Below are 22920 nucleotides of genomic sequence, written 5' to 3'. Positions count from 1 at the left end.
ACAACAACAACTAAATAGATTATTAGGAGAAGCCCATCCCACTAAAACAACAACAACTAAATAGATTATTAGGAGAAGCCCATCCCACTAAAACAACAACAACTAAATAGATTATTAGGAGAAGCCCATCCCACTAAAACAACAACAACTAAATAGATTATTAGGAGAAGCCCATCCCACTAAAACAACAACAACTAAATAGATTATTAGGAGAAGCCCATCCCACTAAAACAACAACAACTAAATAGATTATTAGGAGAAGCCCATCCCACTAAAACAACAACACTAAATAGATTATTAGGAGAAGCCCATCCCACTAAAACAACAACAACTAAATAGATTATTAGGAGAAGCCCATCCCACTAAAACAACAACAACTAAATAGATTATTAGGAGAAGCCCATCCCACTAAAACAACAACAACTAAATAGATTATTAGGAGAAGCCCATCCCACTAAAACAACAACAACTAAATAGATTATTAGGAGAAGCCCATCCCACTAAAACAACAACAACTAAATAGATTATTAGGAGAAGCCCATCCCACTAAAACAACAACAACTAAATAGATTATTAGGAGAAGCCCATCCCACTAAAACAACAACAACTAAATAGATTATTAGGAGAAGCCCATCCCACTAAAACAACAACAACTAAATAGATTATTAGGAGAAGCCCATCCCACTAAAACAACAACAACTAAATAGATTATTAGGAGAAGCCCATCCCACTAAAACAACAACAACTAAATAGATTATTAGGAGAAGCCCATCCCACTAAAACAACAACAACTAAATAGATTATTAGGAGAAGCCCATCCCACTAAAACAACAACAACTAAATAGATTATTAGGAGAAGCCCATCCCACTAAAACAACAACAACTAAATAGATTATTAGGAGAAGCCCATCCCACTAAAAACAACAACTAAATAGATTATTAGGAGAAGCCCATCCCACTAAAACAACAACAACTAAATAGATTATTAGGAGAAGCCCATCCCACTAAAACAACAACCTAAATAGATTATTAGGAGAAGCCCATCCCACTAAAACAACAACAACTAAATAGATTATTAGGAGAAGCCCATCCCACTAAAACAACAACAACTAAATAGATTATTAGGAGAAGCCCATCCCACTAAAACAACAACAACTAAATAGATTATTAGGAGAAGCCCATCCCACTAAAACAACAACAACTAAATAGATTATTAGGAGAAGCCCATCCCACTAAAACAACAACAACTAAATAGATTATTAGGAGAAGCCCATCCCACTAAAACAACAACAACTAAATAGATTATTAGGAGAAGCCCATCCCACTAAAACAACAACAACTAAATAGATTATTAGGAGAAGCCCATCCCACTAAAACAACAACAACTAAATAGATTATTAGGAGAAGCCCATCCCACTAAAACAACAACAACTAAATAGATTATTAGGAGAAGCCCATCCCACTAAAACAACAACAACTAAATAGATTATTAGGAGAAGCCCATCCCACTAAAACAACAACAACTAAATAGATTATTAGGAGAAGCCCATCCCACTAAAACAACAACAACTAAATAGATTATTAGGAGAAGCCCATCCCACTAAAACAACAACAACTAAATAGATTATTAGGAGAAGCCCATCCCACTAAAACAACAACAACTAAATAGATTATTAGGAGAAGCCCATCCCACTAAAACAACAACAACTAAATAGATTATTAGGAGAAGCCCATCCCACTAAAACAACAACAACTAAATAGATTATTAGGAGAAGCCCATCCCACTAAAACAACAACAACTAAATAGATTATTAGGAGAAGCCCATCCCACTAAAACAACAACAACTAAATAGATTATTAGGAGAAGCCCATCCCACTAAAACAACAACAACTAAATAGATTATTAGGAGAAGCCCATCCCACTAAAACAACAACAACTAAATAGATTATTAGGAGAAGCCCATCCCACTAAAACAACAACAACTAAATAGATTATTAGGAGAAGCCCATCCCACTAAAACAACAACAACTAAATAGATTATTAGGAGAAGCCCATCCCACTAAAACAACAACAACTAAATAGATTATTAGGAGAAGCCCATCCCACTAAAACAACAACAACTAAATAGATTATTAGGAGAAGCCCATCCCACTAAAACAACAACAACTAAATAGATTATTAGGAGAAGCCCATCCCACTAAAACAACAACAACTAAATAGATTATTAGGAGAAGCCCATCCCACTAAAACAACAACAACTAAATAGATTATTAGGAGAAGCCCATCCCACTAAAACAACAACAACTAAATAGATTATTAGGAGAAGCCCATCCCACTAAAACAACAACAACTAAATAGATTATTAGGAGAAGCCCATCCCACTAAAACAACAACAACTAAATAGATTATTAGGAGAAGCCCATCCCACTAAAACAACAACACTAAATAGATTATTAGGAGAAGCCCATCCCACTAAAACAACAACTAAATAGATTATTAGGAGAAGCCCATCCCACTAAAACAACAACAACTAAATAGATTATTAGGAGAAGCCCATCCCACTAAAACAACAACTAAATAGATTATTAGGAGAAGCCCATCCCACTAAAACAACAACAACTAAATAGATTATTAGGAGAAGCCCATCCCACTAAAACAACAACAACTAAATAGATTATTAGGAGAAGCCCATCCCACTAAAACAACAACAACTAAATAGATTATTAGGAGAAGCCCATCCCACTAAAACAACAACAACTAAATAGATTATTAGGAGAAGCCCATCCCACTAAAACAACAACAACTAAATAGATTATTAGGAGAAGCCCATCCCACTAAAACAACAACAACTAAATAGATTATTAGGAGAAGCCCATCCCACTAAAACAACAACAACTAAATAGATTATTAGGAGAAGCCCATCCCACTAAAACAACAACAACTAAATAGATTATTAGGAGAAGCCCATCCCACTAAAACAACAACAACTAAATAGATTATTAGGAGAAGCCCATCCCACTAAAACAACAACACTAAATAGATTATTAGGAGAAGCCCATCCCACTAAAACAACAACAACTAAATAGATTATTAGGAGAAGCCCATCCCACTAAAACAACAACAACTAAATAGATTATTAGGAGAAGCCCATCCCACTAAAACAACAACAACTAAATAGATTATTAGGAGAAGCCCATCCCACTAAAACAACAACAACTAAATAGATTATTAGGAGAAGCCCATCCCACTAAAACAACAACAACTAAATAGATTATTAGGAGAAGCCCATCCCACTAAAACAACAACAACTAAATAGATTATTAGGAGAAGCCCATCCCACTAAAACAACAACAACTAAATAGATTATTAGGAGAAGCCCATCCCACTAAAACAACAACAACTAAATAGATTATTAGGAGAAGCCCATCCCACTAAAACAACAACAACTAAATAGATTATTAGGAGAAGCCCATCCCACTAAAACAACAACAACTAAATAGATTATTAGGAGAAGCCCATCCCACTAAAACAACAACAACTAAATAGATTATTAGGAGAAGCCCATCCCACTAAAACAACAACAACTAAATAGATTATTAGGAGAAGCCCATCCCACTAAAACAACAACAACTAAATAGATTATTAGGAGAAGCCCATCCCACTAAAACAACAACAACTAAATAGATTATTAGGAGAAGCCCATCCCACTAAAACAACAACAACTAAATAGATTATTAGGAGAAGCCCATCCCACTAAAACAACAACAACTAAATAGATTATTAGGAGAAGCCCATCCCACTAAAACAACAACAACTAAATAGATTATTAGGAGAAGCCCATCCCACTAAAACAACAACACTAAATAGATTATTAGGAGAAGCCCATCCCACTAAAACAACAACCTAAATAGATTATTAGGAGAAGCCCATCCCACTAAAACAACAACAACTAAATAGATTATTAGGAGAAGCCCATCCCACTAAAACAACAACAACTAAATAGATTATTAGGAGAAGCCCATCCCACTAAAACAACAACAACTAAATAGATTATTAGGAGAAGCCCATCCCACTAAAACAACAACAACTAAATAGATTATTAGGAGAAGCCCATCCCACTAAAACAACAACAACTAAATAGATTATTAGGAGAAGCCCAACCCACTAAAACAACAACAACTAAATAGATTATTAGGAGAAGCCCATCCCACTAAAACAACAACAACTAAATAGATTATTAGGAGAAGCCCATCCCACTAAAACAACAACAACTAAATAGATTATTAGGAGAAGCCCATCCCACTAAAACAACAACAACTAAATAGATTATTAGGAGAAGCCCATCCCACTAAAACAACAACAACTAAATAGATTATTAGGAGAAGCCCATCCCACTAAAACAACAACAACTAAATAGATTATTAGGAGAAGCCCATCCCACTAAAACAACAACTAAATAGATTATTAGGAGAAGCCCATCCCACTAAAACAACAACAACTAAATAGATTATTAGGAGAAGCCCATCCCACTAAAACAACAACAACTAAATAGATTATTAGGAGAAGCCCAACCCACTAAAACAACAACAACTAAATAGATTATTAGGAGAAGCCCATCCCACTAAAACAACAACAACTAAATAGATTATTAGGAGAAGCCTATCCCACTAAAACAAACAAACAACAACTAAATAAAGATTTTCAACATGTTCATTAATACTGATGAAACTGTGTTCCAGCCCAGTCATTGGTCTGCCACGCCTATGGAGGGCTTAAAAGGGAAAAGGTCAGGTCTCATTGAAATGCTAAAAGACAATGTGTGTGTGTGTGTGGCTGTGTGTGTGTGTGTTGTGTGTGTGGCTGTGTGTGTGTGTGGCTGTGTGTGTGTGTGGCTGTGTGTGTGTGTGTGTGTGTGTGTGTGGCTGTGTGTGTGTGTGTGTGTGTGTGTGTGTGTGTGTGTGTGTGTGTGTGTGTGTGTGTGTGTGGCTGTGTGTGTGTGTGGCTGTGTGTGTGTGTGGCTGTGTGTGTGTGTGGCTGTGTGTGTGTGTGGCTGTGTGTGTGTGTGGCTGTGTGTGTGTGTGGCTGTGTGTGTGTGTGTGGCTGTGTGTGTGTGTGTGGCTGTGTGTGTGTGTGTGGCTGTGTGTGTGTGTGTGCTGTGTGTGTGTGCTGTGTGTGCTGTGTGTGTGTGGCTGTGTGTGTGTGTGTGTGGCTGTGTGTGTGTGTGGCTGTGTGTGTGTGTGGCTATGTGTGTGTGTGTATGTGTGGCTGTGTGTGTGTGGCTGTGTGTGTGTGTGTGGCTGTGTGTGTGTGTGTATGTGTGTGGCTGTGTGTGTGTCTGTGTGGCTGTGTGTGTGTCTGTGTGGCTGTGTGTGTGTGTGTGTGTGTGTCTGTGTGTGTGTGTCTGTGTGTCTGGCTTTGTGTGTGGCTGTGTGTGTGTGTGTATGTGTGTGGCTGTGTGTGTGTCTGTGTGTGTGTCTGTGTGTGTGTCTGTGTGTGTGTGTGTGTGTGTCTGTGTGTGTGTGTGTGTGTGTCTCTCACCAGGTAGGGGTGGAGGTTTGGAGCTCTCGGGGGCTGCCGTCTCGTCCGTCCTCAGCGGGTCCACTTTGTGTTTCCTCTTTAATCTCAGTTTACCAGTCTTCTTCTTAGTCTGGTCCACTGAGGCTGACGCTGCACCGCTCTCCGGAGTCTGTCTCTCACCCTCCTCTTCCTCCTCTTCCTCCTCCTGACCTCCTTCGCCAGCATCGTTGGCAGCACCCTCCTGTCCTCCTCTCTGTGTATTCTTCAGCCGTTCTTCATTCTGCATGGATGGAACCCCCATGGTATACACACACATTAATACAGCTAGAACACACAACCCATTTACTGACCACCGTGCAGCTCAAATGGTACCCTATTCCCTAAAGGGTACACTACAACTACACAGAGCTCTGGTCAAAACTAGTGCACTATATAGGGAATAGGGTGCCATTTCAGACGCATTGGTCCGAGCTCAAACAAATCAAAATCAACAAAAAGTGATGCTGATTGGCCCAGTGTATTCCACACCTCGTTGATGACGTTGCCTATTGGCTGGAAGGGGCTGGGTATGGCGTCATCGTCTGTCTCCTCCTCCTGTAGAGTCCGGCCCTCCCTCTCCGCCTCCTCCTTCTCCTGACGGTCTCTGGGACCAGGGAGACGAGGGACATTCAGCAGTTCACTTCACAATCAAAACACTGACCCCCTATATCTCACACCCTGTGTCCTGGTGGAGATCAAACACTGACCCCCTATATCTCACACCCTGTGTCCTGGGGGAGATCAAACACTGACCCCCTATATCTTACACCCTGTGTCCTGGTGGAGATCAAACACTGACCCCCTATATCTTACACCCTGTGTCCTGGTGGAGATCAAACACTGACCCCCTATATCTTACATCCTGTGTCCTGGTGGAGATCAAACACGGAGCCCCTATATCTTACACCCTGTGTCCTGGGGGAGATCAAACACGGAGCCCCTATATCTTACACCCTGTGTCCTGGGGGAGATCAAACACGGAGCCCCTATATCTTACACCCTGTGTCCTGGGGGAGATCAAACACTGACCCCCTATATCTTACACCCTGTGTCCTGGGGGAGATCAAACACTGACCCCCTATATCTTACACCCTGTGTCCTGGGGGAGATCAAACACTGACCCCCTATATCTTACACCCTGTGTCCTGGTGGAGATCAAACACTGACCCCCTATATCTTACACCCTGTGTCCTGGGGGAGATCTCTCGAGGAGAATTGCTTTTGCTGAGACAATGACAGTAACTCCTGACCTCCAGATTTGAGTTAAAATTAGGACTGTCCAAAAAAGATTAAAATAATTAAAATCGAGTTAACGGCATTTGTTAATCGCAATTTTTGAATTTGCTCAAATGTAGCCCTGAATAAATATTTTTTCATTTAAAAAGCAGTGCATTGAGTTACAGGCATACTTTGCAAGGGAAGGAATCTCTCATTTTAGAAGGCATTGTTTTGAGTTATAATGACCCAGCCGAAGCCAGGCGAGTGGGTTGTCCGCTTCGACACCTTGCTCAACTACACCCTGTCTGCTTCTGCATTCTATCGTCACACAAAACAAATCCACACGTTGTCATTATCCACTTTTCTTTTGGAGCTCCGACGGCATCTGGTGAGTTCCTTCTCTTTCCTCCCGCTCTAGCACATGCAGCCTACCTGGGAAGAATGTTTGAGTAGCCGATTCCCTTTTCAGTTCTTCCTGTGTCATCCAAATGTGTGCATCGCCTGGTCAGTGGTCAAGTTATCATGTTGCTAGCTAGGTAACATGACTAGCTAGACAATGGCGTTTGTTAAGAAAACAAAAAACAGCGTCTCGCGAGTAGTTCAAAACGGCCAACCCGCGGCAGAAAGAGAAAACACATAGCTCCGGTAATTAGGGGGCATTTCGTTGACATGATTTTGTAGAGAGGCACACGGTCTCCAGCGATGTAAATGGTGTAAGCATTGACTTTTGCTATTTCAGTGTTGTGTTCTGCTCTTAAAAAAAGGGTCCGTGCGGAAACACGTGCGCTTAAAATGTTCCGTGCAGAAATGGAGACGTGATTAACGGCGTCAAACCTTTTTACAGCAGTAAACATGTGGAGCGTTATTCCACGTTATCTTTGACAGCCCTAGTTGGAATACATTCTCTGATTAGTGGAGCGTTATTCCACGTTATCTTTGACAGCCCTAGTTGGAATACATTCTCTGATTAGTGGAGCGTTATTACACGTTATCTTTGACAGCCCTAGTTGGAATACATTCTCTGATTAGTGGAGCGTTATTCCACGTTATCTTTGACAGCCCTAGTTGGAATACATTCTCTGATTAGTGGAGCGTTATTACACGTTATCTTTGACAGCCCTAGTTGGAATACATTCTCTGATTAGTGGAGCGTTATTACACGTTATCTTTGACAGCCCTAGTTGGAATACATTCTCTGATTAGTGGAGCGTTATTCCACGTTATCTTTGACAGCCCTAGTTGGAATACATTCTCTGATTAGTGGAGCGTTATTACACGTTATCTTTGACAGCCCTAGTTGGAATACATTCTCTGATTAGTGGAGCGTTATTCCACGTTATCTTTGACAGCCCTAGTTGGAATACATTCTCTGATTAGTGGAGCGTTATTCCACGTTATCTTTGACAGCCCTAGTTGGAATACATTCTCTGATTAGTGGAGCGTTATTCCACGTTATCTTTGACAGCCCTAGTTGGAATACATTCTCTGATTAGTGGAGCGTTATTCCACGTTATCTTTGACAGCCCTAGTTGGAATACATTCTCTGATTAGTGGAGCGTTATTACACGTTATCTTTGACAGCCCTAGTTGGAATACATTCTCTGATTAGTGGAGCGTTATTACACGTTATCTTTGACAGCCCTAGTTGGAATACATTCTCTGATTAGTGGAGCGTTATTACACGTTATCTTTGACAGCCCTAGTTGAAATACATTCTCTGATTAGTGGAGCATTATTACACGTTATCTTTGACAGCCCTAGTTGAAATACATTCTCTGATTAGTGGAGCGTTATTCCACGTTATCTTTGACAGCCCTAGTTGGAATACATTCTCTGATTAGTGGAGCATTATTCCACGTTATCTTTGACAGCCCTAGTTGGAATACATTCTCTGATTAGTGGAGCGTTATTCCACGTTATCTTTGACAGCCCTAGTTGGAATACATTCTCTGATTAGTGGAGCATTATTCCACGTTATCTTTGACAGCCCTAGTTGGAATACATTCTCTGATTAGTGGAGCGTTATTCCACGTTATCTTTGACAGCCCTAGTTGGAATACATTCTCTGATTAGTGGAGTGTTATTCCACGTTATCTTTGACAGCCCTAGTTGGAATACATTCTCTGATTAGTGGAGCGTTATTCCACGTTATCTTTGACAGCCCTAGTTGGAATACATTCTCTGATTAGTGGAGCGTTATTCCACGTTATCTTTGACAGCCCTAGTTGGAATACATTCTCTGATTAGTGGAGCATTATTCCACGTTATCTTTGACAGCCCTAGTTGGAATACATTCTCTGATTAGTGGAGCGTTATTACACGTTATCTTTGACAGCCCTAGTTGGAATACATTCTCTGATTAGTGGAGCGTTATTACACGTTATCTTTGACAGCCCTAGTTGGAATACATTCTCTGATTAGTGGAGCATTATTCCACGTTATCTTTGACAGCCCTAGTTGGAATACATTCTCTGATTAGTGGAGCGTTATTCCACGTTATCTTTGACAGCCCTAGTTGGAATACATTCTCTGATTAGTGGAGCGTTATTCCACGTTATCTTTGACAGCCCTAGTTGGAATACATCCTCTGATTAGTGGAGCGTTATTCCACGTTATCTTTGACAGCCCTAGTTGAAATACATTCTCTGATTAGTGGAGCGTTATTCCACGTTATCTTTGACAGCCCTAGTTGGAATACATTCTCTGATTAGTGGAGCGTTATTACACGTTATCTTTGACAGCCCTAGTTGAAATACATTCTCTGATTAGTGGAGCGTTATTACACGTTATCTTTGACAGCCCTAGTTGGAATACATTCTCTGATTAGTGGAGCGTTATTACACGTTATCTTTGACAGCCCTAGTTGGAATACATTCTCTGATTAGTGGAGCGTTATTACACGTTATCTTTGACAGCCCTAGTTGGAATACATTCTCTGATTAGTGGAGCGTTATTACACGTTATCTTTGACAGCCCTAGTTGAAATACATTCTCTGATTAGTGGAGCGTTATTACACGTTATCTTTGACAGCCCTAGTTGGAATACATTCTCTGATTAGTGGAGCGTTATTACACGTTATCTTTGACAGCCCTAGTTGGAATACATTCTCTGATTAGTGGAGCGTTATTACACGTTATCTTTGACAGCCCTAGTTGGAATACATTCTCTGATTAGTGGAGCGTTATTCCACGTTATCTTTGACAGCCCTAGTTGGAATACATTCTCTGATTAGTGGAGCGTTATTCCACGTTATCTTTGACAGCCCTAGTTGGAATACATTCTCTGATTAGTGGAGCGTTATTACACGTTATCTTTGACAGCCCTAGTTGGAATACATTCTCTGATTAGTGGAGCGTTATTACACGTTATCTTTGACAGCCCTAGTTGGAATACATTCTCTGATTAGTGGAGCGTTATTACACGTTATCTTTGACAGCCCTAGTTGGAATACATTCTCTGATTAGTGGAGCGTTATTCCACGTTATCTTTGACAGCCCTAGTTGGAATACATTCTCTGATTAGTGGAGCGTTATTACACGTTATCTTTGACAGCCCTAGTTGAAATACATTCTCTGATTAGTGGAGCGTTATTACACGTTATCTTTGACAGCCCTAGTTGAAATACATTCTCTGATTAGTGGAGCGTTATTCCACGTTATCTTTGACAGCCCTAGTTGGAATACATTCTCTGATTAGTGGAGCGTTATTACACGTTATCTTTGACAGCCCTAGTTGGAATACATTCTCTGATTAGTGGAGCGTTATTACACGTTATCTTTGACAGCCCTAGTTGGAATACATTCTCTGATTAGTGGAGCGTTATTACACGTTATCTTTGACAGCCCTAGTTGGAATACATTCTCTGATTAGTGGAGCGTTATTACACGTTATCTTTGACAGCCCTAGTTGGAATACATTCTCTGATTAGTGGAGCGTTATTACACGTTATCTTTGACAGCCCTAGTTGGAATACATTCTCTGATTAGTGGAGCGTTATTCCACGCTATCTTTGACAGCCCTAGTTGGAATACATTCTCTGATTAGTGGAGCGTTATTACACGTTATCTTTGACAGCCCTAGTTGAAATACATTCTCTGATTAGTGGAGCGTTATTCCACGTTATCTTTGACAGCCCTAGTTGAAATACATTCTCTGATTAGTGGAGCGTTATTCCACGTTATCTTTGACAGCCCTAGTTGGAATACATTCTCTGATTAGTGGAGCGTTATTCCACGTTATCTTTGACAGCCCTAGTTGGAATACATTCTCTGATTAGTGGAGCGTTATTCCACGTTATCTTTGACAGCCCTAGTTGGAATACATTCTCTGATTAGTGGAGCGTTATTCCACGTTATCTTTGACAGCCCTAGTTGAAATACATTCTCTGATTAGTGGAGCGTTATTCCACGTTATCTTTGACAGCCCTAGTTGGAATACATTCTCTGATTAGTGGAGCGTTATTCCACGTTATCTTTGACAGCCCTAGTTGGAATACATTCTCTGATTAGTGGAGCGTTATTACACGTTATCTTTGACAGCCCTAGTTGAAATACATTCTCTGATTAGTGTCTTAAACCTTTTGTGGTTTCTGCATATCCTCTTTACCCCCTCCCCCCTCCTCCTCCTCCTCCTCCTCCTCCCCCCTCCTCCTCCTCCTCCTCTTCCTCCCCCTCCTCCTCCTCCTCCTCCTCCTCTCTTCCCTCCAGCCTCCTCTACAGCCAGCAAGGTACTTGGACTCAGACACGCTTGAGGAGATCTTTAAGGTCAGGTCAGACCCAAGCCACCCCCTGTACCTGGACTTTGAACTACTCCCCATTGGGTATTGGGTATAGGGTATAGGGCGGGCAGCCCCCCCCCACAGGAAAATCAGGAGGAGATCATCAGCTGGTTAATGTTCCTATCACTAAGGAGTGATATCTCTCCTAATCAGCTGGTTAATGTTCCTATCACTAAGGAGTGATATCTCTCCTAATCAGCTGGTTAATGTTCCTATCACTAAGGAGTGATATCTCTCCTAATCAGCTGGTTAATGTTCCTATCACTAAGGAGTGATATCTCTCCTAATCAGCTGGTTAATGTTCCTATCACTAAGGAGTGATATCTCTCCTAATCAGCTGGTTAATGTTCCTATCACTAAGGAGTGATATCTCTCCTAATCAGCTGGTTAATGTTCCTATCACTAAGGAGTGATATCTCTCCTAATCAGCTGGTTAATGTTCCTATCACTAAGGAGTGATATCTCTCCTAATCAGCTGGTTAATGTTCCTATCACTAAGGAGGGATATATCTCCTAACCAGCTAGTTAATGTTCCTATCACTAAGGAGTGATATATCTCCTAATCAGCTGGTTAATGTTCCCATCACTAAGGAGTGATATCTCTCCTAATCAGCTGGTTAATGTTCCTATCACTAAGGAGTGATATCTCTCCTAATCAGCTAGTTAATGTTCCTATCACTAAGGAGTGATATCTCTCCTAATCAGCTGGTTAATGTTCCTATCACTAAAGAGTGATCTCTCCTAATCAGCTGGTTAATGTTCCTATCACTAAGGAGTGATATCTCTCCTAATCAGCTGGTTAATGTTCCTATCACTAAGGAGTGATATCTCTCCTAATCAGCTGGTTAATGTTCCTATCACTAAGGAGTGATATCTCTCCTAATCAGCTGGTTAATGTTCCTATCACTAAGGAGTGATATCTCTCCTAATCAGCTGGTTAATGTTCCATTGACTTTGTTCTTCAAACAAAGTCAACACAGTGGCCATTGCTAGCTGGATTAGCTACTACCAGCTTAACTGTACGGTAGTAGCTAAATACAATATACTTGTCCTAGCTAGCCAATGTCTAATCATTGCTGTGTCATGAAAGGAACTTGACACAGACACGAATGATCTGTTTAGTGTGTTATCACACTATTGGTGGTTTGTTGTGACCAAGTGTTGGTGCTATACGGTGTGTTATTGTTATTGGATGCTAGCTTGCTAGTTAGCTATGGTGTCATAGTTGAATAAAGTGGGTTGAGTCTATTCCTTTAAACATTGAACCGCTGTGGTTCACAACAATTCTGATTTCTAAAGGTGGAAGTTGGGAGAGTTTTTGTTCGGGTGGTTCAGTGAAACAATTTTAGTTTCTGAGGTAGAAGTTTTGGTGAGGGAGGTCCTGCTCTCTCCGCTCCCAGATGCTCAGCTCATTTCATTCCGATCTCCTCTGCATTTTTGTAGCCATTTGCTACAGCCTGTCAACTATGCCTCTGCCTATCCCTGTTCTCTCCTCTCTGCACAGGCTACACAAACGCACCACACCGCGTGGCTGCTGCCTCTCTAACCTGGTGGTCCCTGCACGCACCACCCACGTGGAGTTCCAGGTCGCAGGCAGCCTCTGGAACTGCCGTTCTGCTGCCAACAAAGCTGACTTCATCCCAGCCTATGCCAACCTCCAGTCCCTCGACTTCCTGGCGCTGACGGAAACATGGATCACCACTGAAAACACTGCTACTCCTACTGCTCTCTCCTCGTCTGACCATGTGTTCTCACATACCCCGAGAGCATCTGGTCAGAGGGGTGGTGGTACAGGAATCCTCATCTCTCCCAAGTGGACATTCTCAATTTTTCCCCCTAACCCATCTGTCTATCTCCTCATTTGAATTCCATGCTGTCACAGTCACTAGCCCATTTAAGCTTAATATCCTTGTCATCTATCGCCCTCCAGGTTCCCTTGGAGAGTTCATCAATGAGCTTGACGCCTTGATAAGTTCCTTCCCTGAGGATGGCTCACCCCTCACAGTTTTGGGGGATTTCAACCTCCCCTATGTCCACATTTGACTCATTTCTCTCTGCCTCCTTCTTTCCACTCCTCTCCTCTTTTGACCTCACCCTCTCACCGTCCCCCCTACTCACAAGGCAGGCAATAAGCTTGACCTCATCTTCACTAGATGCTGCTCCTCTACTAATCTCACTGCAACTCCCTCCAAGTCTCTGACCACTACTTTGTTTCCTTTTCTCTCTCGCTCTCCTCCCACACTACTCACTCTGCCCCTACACAGATGGTAATGCGCCGCCGCAACCTTCGCTCTCTCTCTCCCACTACTCTCTCCTCTTCCATCCTATCATCTCTTCCCTCTGCTCAATCCTTCTCCCTCCAATCTCCTGATTCTGCCTCCTCAACCCTCCTCTCCTCCCTTTCTGCATCCTTTGACTCTCTGTGTCCCCTATCCTCCCGGCCGGCTCGGCCCCTCCCCTCCAGCTCCGTGGCTTGATGACTCATTGCGAGCTCACAGAACAGAGCTCCGGGCAGCGGAGCGGAAATGGAAGAAAACTAAACTCCCTGCCGACCTGGCTTCTTTTCACTCCCTCCTCTCTACATTTTCTTCATCTGTTTCTGCTGCTAAGGCCACCTTCTACCACTCTAAATTCCAAGCATCTGCCTCTAACCCTAGGAAGCTCTTTGCCACATTTTCCTCCCTCCTGAATCCTCCTCCCCCCTCCTCTCTCTCTGTGGATGACTTCGTCAACCACTTTGAAAAGAAGGTTGACGACATCCGATCCTCGTTTGTTAAGTCTAATGACACTGTTGGTCCTGCTCACACTGCCCTACCCTATGCTCTGACTTCTTTCTCCCCTCTCTCTCCAGATAAAATCCTGCGACTTGTGACTGCAGGCCGCCCAACAACCTGCCCGCTTGACCCCATCCCCTCCTCTCTTCTCCAGACCATCTCCGGTGACCTTCTCCCCCTACCTCACCTCGCTGATCAACTCATCCTTGACCGCTGGTCATGTCCCTTCCGTCTTCAAGAGAGCGAGAGTTGCTCCCCTTCTCAAAAAACCAACACTCGACCCCACTGATGTCAACAACTACAGACCAGTATCCCTTCTTTCTTTTCTTTCCAAAACTATTGAGCGTGCCGTCTTTAGCCAACTCTCTTGCTATCTCTCTCAGAATGACCTTCTTGATCCAAACCAATCAGGTTTCAGGACTGGTCATTCAACTGAGACTGCTCTTCTCTGTGTCACGGAGACTCTCCGCACTGCTAAAGCTAACTCTCTCTCCTCTGCTCTTGTCCTTCTAGACCTGTCTGCTGCCTTTGATACTGTGAACCATCAGATCCTCCTCTCCACCCTCTCCGAGCTGGGCATCTCCGGCGCGGCTCACTCCTGGATTGCGTCCTACCTGACCGGTCGCTCCTACCAAGTGGCGTGGCGAGAAGCTGTCTCCGCACCACGCGCTCTCACCACTGGTGTCCCCCAGGGCTCAGTTCTAGGCCCTCTCCTTTTCTCCCTATACACCAAGTCACTTGGCTCTGTCATATCCTCACATGGCCTTTCATATCATTGCTACGCTGACGATACACAACTAATCTTCTCCTTTCCCCCTTCTGATAACCAGGTGGCGAATCGCATCTCTGCATGTCTGGCAGACATATCAGTATGGATGACGGATCACCACCTCAAGCTGAACCCTGGCAAGACGGAGCTGCTCTTCCTCCCGGGGAAGGACTGCCCGTTCCATGATCTCGCCATCACGGTTGACAACTCCGCTGTGTCCTCCTCCCAGAGTGCGAAGAGCCTAGGCGTGACCCTGGACAACACCCTGTCGTTCTCCGCCAACATCAAGGCGGTGACCCGCTCCTGCAGGTTCATGCTCTACAACATTCGGAGAGTACGACCCTGCCTTACACAAGAAGCGGCACAGGTCCTAATCCAGGCACTTGTCATCTCCCGTCTGGACTACTGCAACTCGCTGTTGGCTGGCCTCCCTGCCTGTGCCATTAAACCCCTACAACTCATCCAGAATGCCGCAGCCCGTCTGGTGTTCAACCTTCCCAAGTTCTCTCACGTCACCCCCCTCCTCCGCACACTCCACTGGCTTCCAGTTGAAGCTCGCATCCGCTACAAGACCATGGTGCTTGCCTATGGAGCAGTGAGGGGAACGGCACCTCTGTACCTTCAGGCTCTGATCAGTCCCTACACCCAAACGAGGGCATTGCGTTCATCCACCTCTGGCCTGCTGGCTCCCTTCCTCTGCGGAAGCATAGCTCCCCCTCAGCCCAGTCAAAACTGTTCGCTGCTCTGGCACCCCAATGGTGGAACAAGCTCCCTCACGACGCCAGGACAGCGGAGTCACTCACCACCTTCCGGAGACATTTGAAACCCCACCTCTTTAAGGAATACCTGGGATAGGATAAAGTAATCCTTCTAACCCCCCCCAAATTGTAAAGTGGTTATCCCACTGGCTATAGGGTGAACGTACCAATTTGTGAGTCGCTCTGGCTAAGAGCGTCTGCTAAATGACGTTAATGTGCCCTTGAGCAAGGCACTTGACCCTAATTGCTCCTGTAAGTCGCTCTGGTTAAGAGCGTCTGCTAAATGACTAAAATGTAAATGTAAAAATGAGTGATATCTCTCCTAATCAGCAGGTTAATGTTCCTATCACTAAGGAGTGATATCTCTCCTAATCAGCAGGTTAATGTTCCTATCACTAAGGAGTGATATCTCTCCTAATCAGCTGGTTAATGTTCCTATCACTAAGGAGTGATATCTCTCCTACTCAGCTGGTTAATGTTCCTATCACTAAGGAGTGATATCTCTCCTAATCAGCTGGTTAATGTTCCTATCACTAAGGAGTGATATCTCTCCTAATCAGCTGGTTAATGTTCCTATCACTAAGGAGTGATATCTCTCCTAATCAGCTGGTTAATGTTCCTATCACTAAGGAGTGATATCTCTCCTAATCAGCTGGTTAATGTTCCTATCACTAAGGAGTGATATCTCTCCTAATCAGCTGGTTAATGTTCCTATCACTAAGGAGTGATATCTCTCCTAATCAGCTGGTTAATGTTCCTATCACTAAGGAGTGATATCTCTCCTAATCAGCTGGTTAATGTTCCTATCACTAAGGAGTGATATCTCTGCTAATCAGCTGGTTAATGTTCCTATCACTAAGGAGTGATATCTCTCCTAATCAGCTGGTTAATGTTCCTATCACTAAGGAGTGATATCTCTCCTACTCAGCTGGTTAATGTTCCCATCACTAAGGAGTGATATCTCTCTTAATCAGCTGGTTAATGTTCCTATCACTAAGGAGTGATATCTCTCCTAATCAGCTAGTTAATGTTCCTATCACTAAGGAGTGATATCTCTCCTAATCAGCTGGTTAATGTTCCTATCACTAAGGAGTGATATCTCTCCTAATCAGCTGGTTAATGTTCCTATCACTAAGGAGTGATATCTCTCCTAATCAGCTGGTTAATGTTCCTATCACTAAGGAGTAATATCTCTCCTAATCAGCTGGTTAATGTTCCTATCACTAAGGAGTGATATCTCTCCTAATCAGCTGGTTAATGTTCCTATCACTAAGGAGTGATATCTCTCCTAATCAGCTGGTTAATGTTCCTATCACTAAGGAGTGATATCTCTCCTAATCAGCTGGTTAATGTTCCTATCACTAAGGAGTGATATCTCTCCTACTCAGCTGGTTAATGTTCCCATCACTAAGGAGTGATATCTCTCTTAATCAGCTGGTTAATGTTCCTATCACTAAGGTGTGATATCTCTCCTAATCAGCTGGTTAATGTTCCTATCACTAAGGAGTGATATCTCTCCTAATCAGCTGGTTAATGTTCCTATCACTAAGGAGTGATATCTCTCCTAATCAGCTGGTTAATGTTCCTATCACTAAGGAGTGATATCTCTCCTAATCAGCTGGTTAATGTTCCTATCACTAAGGAGTGATATCTCTCCTAATCAGCTGGTTAATGTTCCTATCACTAAGGAGTGATATCTCTCCTAATCAGCTGGTTAATGTTCCTATCACTAAGGAGTGATATCTCTCCTAATCAGCTGGTTAATGTTCCTATCACTAAGGAGTGATATCTCTCCTAATCAGCTGGTTAATGTTCCCTATCACTAAGGAGTGATATCTCTCCTAATCAGCTGGTTAATGTTCCTATCACTAAGGAGTGATATCTCTCCTAATCAGCAGGTTAATGTTCCTATCACTAAGGAGTGATATCTCTCCTAATCAGCTGGTTAAATGTTCCTATCACTAAGGAGTGATATCTCTCCTAATCAGCTGGTTAATGTTCCTATCACTAAGGAGTGATATCTCTCCTAATCAGCTGGTTAATGTTCCTATCACTAAGGAGTGATATCTCTCCTAATCAGCTGGTTAATGTTCCCATCACTAAGGAGTGATATCTCTCATAATCAGCTGGTTAATGTTCCTATCACTAAGGAGTGATATCTCTCCTAATCAGCTGGTTAAATGTTCCTATCACTAAGGAGTGATATCCCTCCTAATCAGCTGGTTAATGTTCCTATCACTAAGGAGTGATATCTCTCCTATTCAGCTGGTTAATGTTCCTATCACTAAGGAGTGATATCTCTCCTAATCAGCTGGTTAATGTTCCTATCACTAAGGAGTGATATCTCTCCTAATCAGCTGGTTAATGTTCCTATCACTAAGGAGTGATATCTCTCCTAATCAGCTGGTTAATGTTCCTATCACTAAGGAGTGATATCTCTCCTAATCAGCTGGTTAATGTTCCTATCACTAAGGAGTGATATATCTCCTAATCAGCTGGTTAATGTTCCTATCACTAAGGTGTGATATCTCTCATAATCAGCTGGTTAACATTCCTATCACTAAGGAGTGATATCTCTCCTAATCAGCTGGTTCACGTGCCTATCACTAAGGAGTGATATCTCTCCTAATCAGCTGGTTAATGTTAATATCACTAAGGAGTGATATCTCTCCTAATCAGCTGGTTAACGTTCCTATCACTAAGGAGTGATATCTCTCCTAATCAGCTGGTTAATGTTCCTATCACTAAGGAGTGATATCTCTCCTAATCAGCTGGTTAATGTTCCTATCACTAAGGAGTGATATCTCTCCTAATCAGCTGGTTAATGTTCCTATCACTAAGGAGTGATATCTCTCCTAATCAGCTGGTTAATGTTCCTATCACTAAGGAGTGATATCTCTCCTAATCAGCAGGTTAATGTTCCTATCACTAAGGAGTGATATCTCTCCTAATCAGCTGGTTAATGTTCCTATCACTAAGGAGTGATATCTCTCCTAATCAGCTGGTTAATGTTCCTATCACTAAGGAGTGATATCTCTCCTAATCAGCTGGTTAATGTTCCTATCACTAAGGAGTGATATCTCTCCTAATCAGCTGGTTAATGTTCCTATCACTAAGGAGGGATATCTCTCCTAATCAGCTGGTTAATGTTCCTATCACTAAGGAGTGATATCTCTCCTAATCTGCTGGTTAATGTTCCTATCACTAAGGAGTGATATCTCTCCTAATCAGCTGGTTAATGTTCCTATCACTAAGGAGTGATATCTCTCCTAATCAGCTGGTTAATGTTCCTATCACTAAGGAGTGATATCTCTCCTAATCAGCTGGTTAATGTTCCTATCACTAAGGAGGGATATCTCTCCTAATCAGCTGGTTAATGTTCCTATCACTAAGGAGTGATATCTCTCCTAATCAGCTGGTTAATGTTCCTATCACTAAGGAGTGATATCTCTCCTAATCAGCTGGTTAATGTTCCTATCACTAAGGAGTGATATCTCTCCTAATCAGCTGGTTAATGTTCCTATCACTAAGGAGTGATATCTCTCCTAATCAGCTGGTTAATGTTCCTATCACTAAGGAGTGATATCTCTCCTAATCAGCTGGTTAATGTTCCTATCACTAAGGAGTGATATCTCTCCTATTATCTACTGTATTGTTCCTGCTATGTTTCTTAACCACCATTTTAAACATGTACATAATACTGCAACAAAATGAGTCAGTAAAGTCCCTCTCTTCCTCCTCCTCCTCCTCCTCCTCACCTCTCCTCCCGTATCCTCCGTACTCTCTCCTGTCTGGCTTTCTTCTCCTGTTCCTCCTGAACCCTCTGTTCGGCCGTGTCCTTCTGGACGCGTTCAGAGATGGCTTCGTAGTCTTTAGCTATGTTGTTCAGCAGCCAGTTGAGCCCGTTCTTGATGGACTTGTCCCCCTTCTTACCATAGCCCAGGACAGCAGAACACGGCTCCTGGAAACACACAGGGAGTCAGACCGCTACAGAGACACAGAGGCCTTGAGGGTTTTATTTCTTAACTCATATTTTATAGACAGCTATTCTCACAAAAGAGAGAACAATATGGGTGTCATCTTTGAAACCAAGAAAATGTTAACTCTTTGCTACTAGAATTGACCAGCTGCAACAAGGTACAGCCTCACACCCACAGTACTGCAGGTGAAGTATGGAGAGACAAACCACAGCATCACTCACGATCTGACAGAGACACTTGTTCTCGTTCACCAGCTTCTCCAGTGACAGGTTCTCGATGATGTCTGCCTCGGCCAATGCCCCGTCCCGATCCTGCTTGTTAGCCAATCTGTGGAGCCGAAAGGGATTAGTCAGAAAGAGGTGTCAGACAGCAGGCGGTGGGGTGATGTGTGTCTGTCTGCTGGTTCTTCTATCCTTGTGGGGACCTAAAATCCCCCAAAGTCCCCATATAGTAAAACAAGGACAACTCTCCCTCGCGAGGACATTTCCCACGTCCCAATGAGGACAAAGGTTATTTTAATCTTAGAAGTTTAGGGTTACAATTGGGCTTATAATTAGGGTAAGGGGTTAGTGGTTACGGGAAAATAGAATTGAGAAGATAAATGTATTTTAGGTCCCTACGAGGATGAGGATGTGTGTGTGGTGACAGAAACATGTGGCATGGGAGGAGGATCCTTCATGATCAAATGCTGCCAGTCAGGGTTCTGCCATTCTAATTCTGTTAACATGGATTCCCTTTCCCTTTCCCAATAGGTTGTGCAGAATATAATACGCTACTTTAAAAGAAGCAGGCAGACAGGCAGTAACTCATTAGGACAGGTTTAGAGCTCAGGCAGTAACTCATTAGGCCAGGTTAGGGCTCAGACAGTGACTCACACTAGGACAGGTTTAGAGCTCAGGCAGTAACTTGGACTAGGACAGGTTTAAAGCTCAGACTAAGTCACACTAGGACAGGTTTAAAGCTCAGACTAAGTCACACTAGGACAGGTTTAAAGCTCAGACTAACTCACACTAGGACAGGTTTAGAGTTCAGACAGAGTGACTCACACTAGGACAGGTTTAAAGCTCAGACTAAGTCACACTAGGACAGGTTTAAAGCTCAGACTAACTCACACTAGGACAGGTTTAAAGCTCAGACTAACTCACACTAGGACAGGTTTAGAGTTCAGACAGAGTGACTCACACTAGGACAGGTTTAAAGCTCAGACTAAGTCACACTAGGACAGGTTTAAAGCTCAGACTAACTCACACTAGGACAGGTTTAAAGCTCAGACTAACTCACACTAGGACAGGTTTAGAGCTCAGACAGAGTGACTCACACTAGGACAGGTTTAGAGTTCAGACAGAGTGACTCACACTAGGACAGGTTTAGAGTTCAGACAGAGTGACTCACACTAGGACAGGTTTAGAGTTCAGACAGTGACTCACACTAGGACAGGTTTAGAGTTCAGACAGAGTGACTCACACTAGGACAGGTTTAAAGCTCAGACAGTGACTCACACTAGGACAGGTTTAGAGTTCAGACAGAGTGACTCACACTAGGACAGGTTTCCCAGCGATGCGAGGGTGTCGGAGGACCTCAGCCATGGTTTCCCTGGTCTCCTGGATCCTCTGGACATCACTGGAGTCCACCACGAACACCACCCCGTACGACTCACTGTAGTAGTTCTTCCAGATACCCCTGATTACATTTACATTACAGTCTTTTAGCAGACTCTTATCCAGAGACACTTACAGTCAGTGCATTACACTATGTTTAGTAGGGGGAACAACCACACATCACAGTCATTTCAAGTAGACCTTTCTTTAAAATAGACCTATCAGCAGGATCAGGGGAGAAAGATCAGGTGTGAGTGAAAGAAAGACAACAAGTTGAAAAATACCTGATCCTCTTCCCTCCGCCCAGGTCAAAGATGGTGACCTCAAACTTCCCCTGCTTCAGATCCACCTTGGAGAACCCTACCGTAGGGGCCACGTCCTCTGGGCTCTCTGTGACGCAACAGAACACACGTTCAGTGGTGAGGAGAAGGCCAACGTCATACATTTCTAAAAGGAGTATAAAAATAAACAGTGATTCAACTCACCTCCCTGGATCCCGCGTACTGTGGCAGTCTTCCCAGCGTTGTCGAGTCCTACCATCACCAGTGTCACTTTCCTAAAGCACCAAAAGAGAAGCTGGATTACTAGTAGAGATGACACTGGGATTCAAAATGAGGTGTGGTAGGAGAAAGAGATACAGAAACATTGTATGACAATATTCACATGGGGTGTACTCGAAAATATGGCATGTGACTCATGACGTGTCAACTGTATAAGGATAGAGAGCCACATTAGTAAGCAAGACGTACATCATTTTAAAGCTTGAGCCACTTCCAAAGCAAGCATTGAGCAAGCATTGACAGAGCAGCTTACCGATCACTGCACCTGTACACAGCCCATCTGAAATTAGCCCACCCAACTACCTCATCCCTATATTGTTATTTATTTTGCTAATTTGCACCCCAGTATCTCTATTTGCACATCATCTCTTGCACATCTAGCATTCCAGTGTTAATACTAATTGTAATTATTTTGCACTATGGCCTATTTATTGCCCTACCTCCATAACTTGCTACATTTGCACACACTGTATATATATTTTCTGTTTGTATTTTTGACTTTATTTTTTTTACCCCATACAGTGGGGAAAAAAAGTATTTAGTCAGCCACCAATTGTGCAAATTCTCCCACTTAAAAAGATGAGAGAGGCCTGTAATTTTCATCATAGGTACACGTCAACTATGACAGACAAATGTAGATTTTTTTTTCCAGAAAATCACATTGTAGGATTTTTAATGAATTTATTTGCAAATTATGGTGGAAAATAAGTATTTGGTCACCTACAAACAAGCAAGATTTCTGGCTCTCACAGACCTGTAACTTCCTCTTTAAGAGGCTCCTCTGTCCTCCACTGTTACCTGTATTAATGGCACCTGTTTGAACTTGTTATCAGTATAAAAGACACCTGTCCACAACCTCAAACAGTCACACTCCAAACTCCACTATGGCCAAGACCAAAGAGCTGTCAAAGGACACCAGAAACAAAAT

The 22920-nt window shown here is 42.8% G+C and overlaps 1 protein-coding gene across 4 annotated transcripts in view; it reads right to left on the bottom strand.

Annotated features, from left to right (window-relative positions):
• The window catches only part of arl13b (ADP-ribosylation factor-like 13b), a 71890-nt gene that overhangs the window by 29065 nt on the left and 19905 nt on the right, over nucleotides 1–22920 (bottom strand). For all 4 annotated transcript variants that reach the window (XR_006658626.1, XM_045215227.1, XM_045215225.1 and 1 more), the window contains exons 2-8: nucleotides 21918–21988; nucleotides 21717–21822; nucleotides 21371–21514; nucleotides 20056–20161; nucleotides 19613–19815; nucleotides 6047–6161; nucleotides 5540–5798 (exon numbers count right to left, since the gene is read on the bottom strand). Coding sequence is in view for 3 of the 4 variants with exons in the window: in XM_045215227.1 (XP_045071162.1) it covers nucleotides 5540–5798; nucleotides 6047–6161; nucleotides 19613–19815; nucleotides 20056–20161; nucleotides 21371–21514; nucleotides 21717–21822; nucleotides 21918–21988 (1004 nt within the window). In the remaining variant the exon portion in view is untranslated. The remainder of the gene's footprint in view (nucleotides 1–5539; nucleotides 5799–6046; nucleotides 6162–19612; nucleotides 19816–20055; nucleotides 20162–21370; nucleotides 21515–21716; nucleotides 21823–21917; nucleotides 21989–22920) is intronic.

Source organism: Coregonus clupeaformis, unplaced genomic scaffold (assembly GCF_020615455.1).
Source record: "Coregonus clupeaformis isolate EN_2021a unplaced genomic scaffold, ASM2061545v1 scaf0398, whole genome shotgun sequence".
In the NCBI taxonomy this organism is placed as follows: Eukaryota; Metazoa; Chordata; class Actinopteri; order Salmoniformes; family Salmonidae; genus Coregonus; species Coregonus clupeaformis.
Note: the sequence above shows the minus strand (reverse complement) of the source record. Positions and strands in the feature narration are given on the sequence as shown.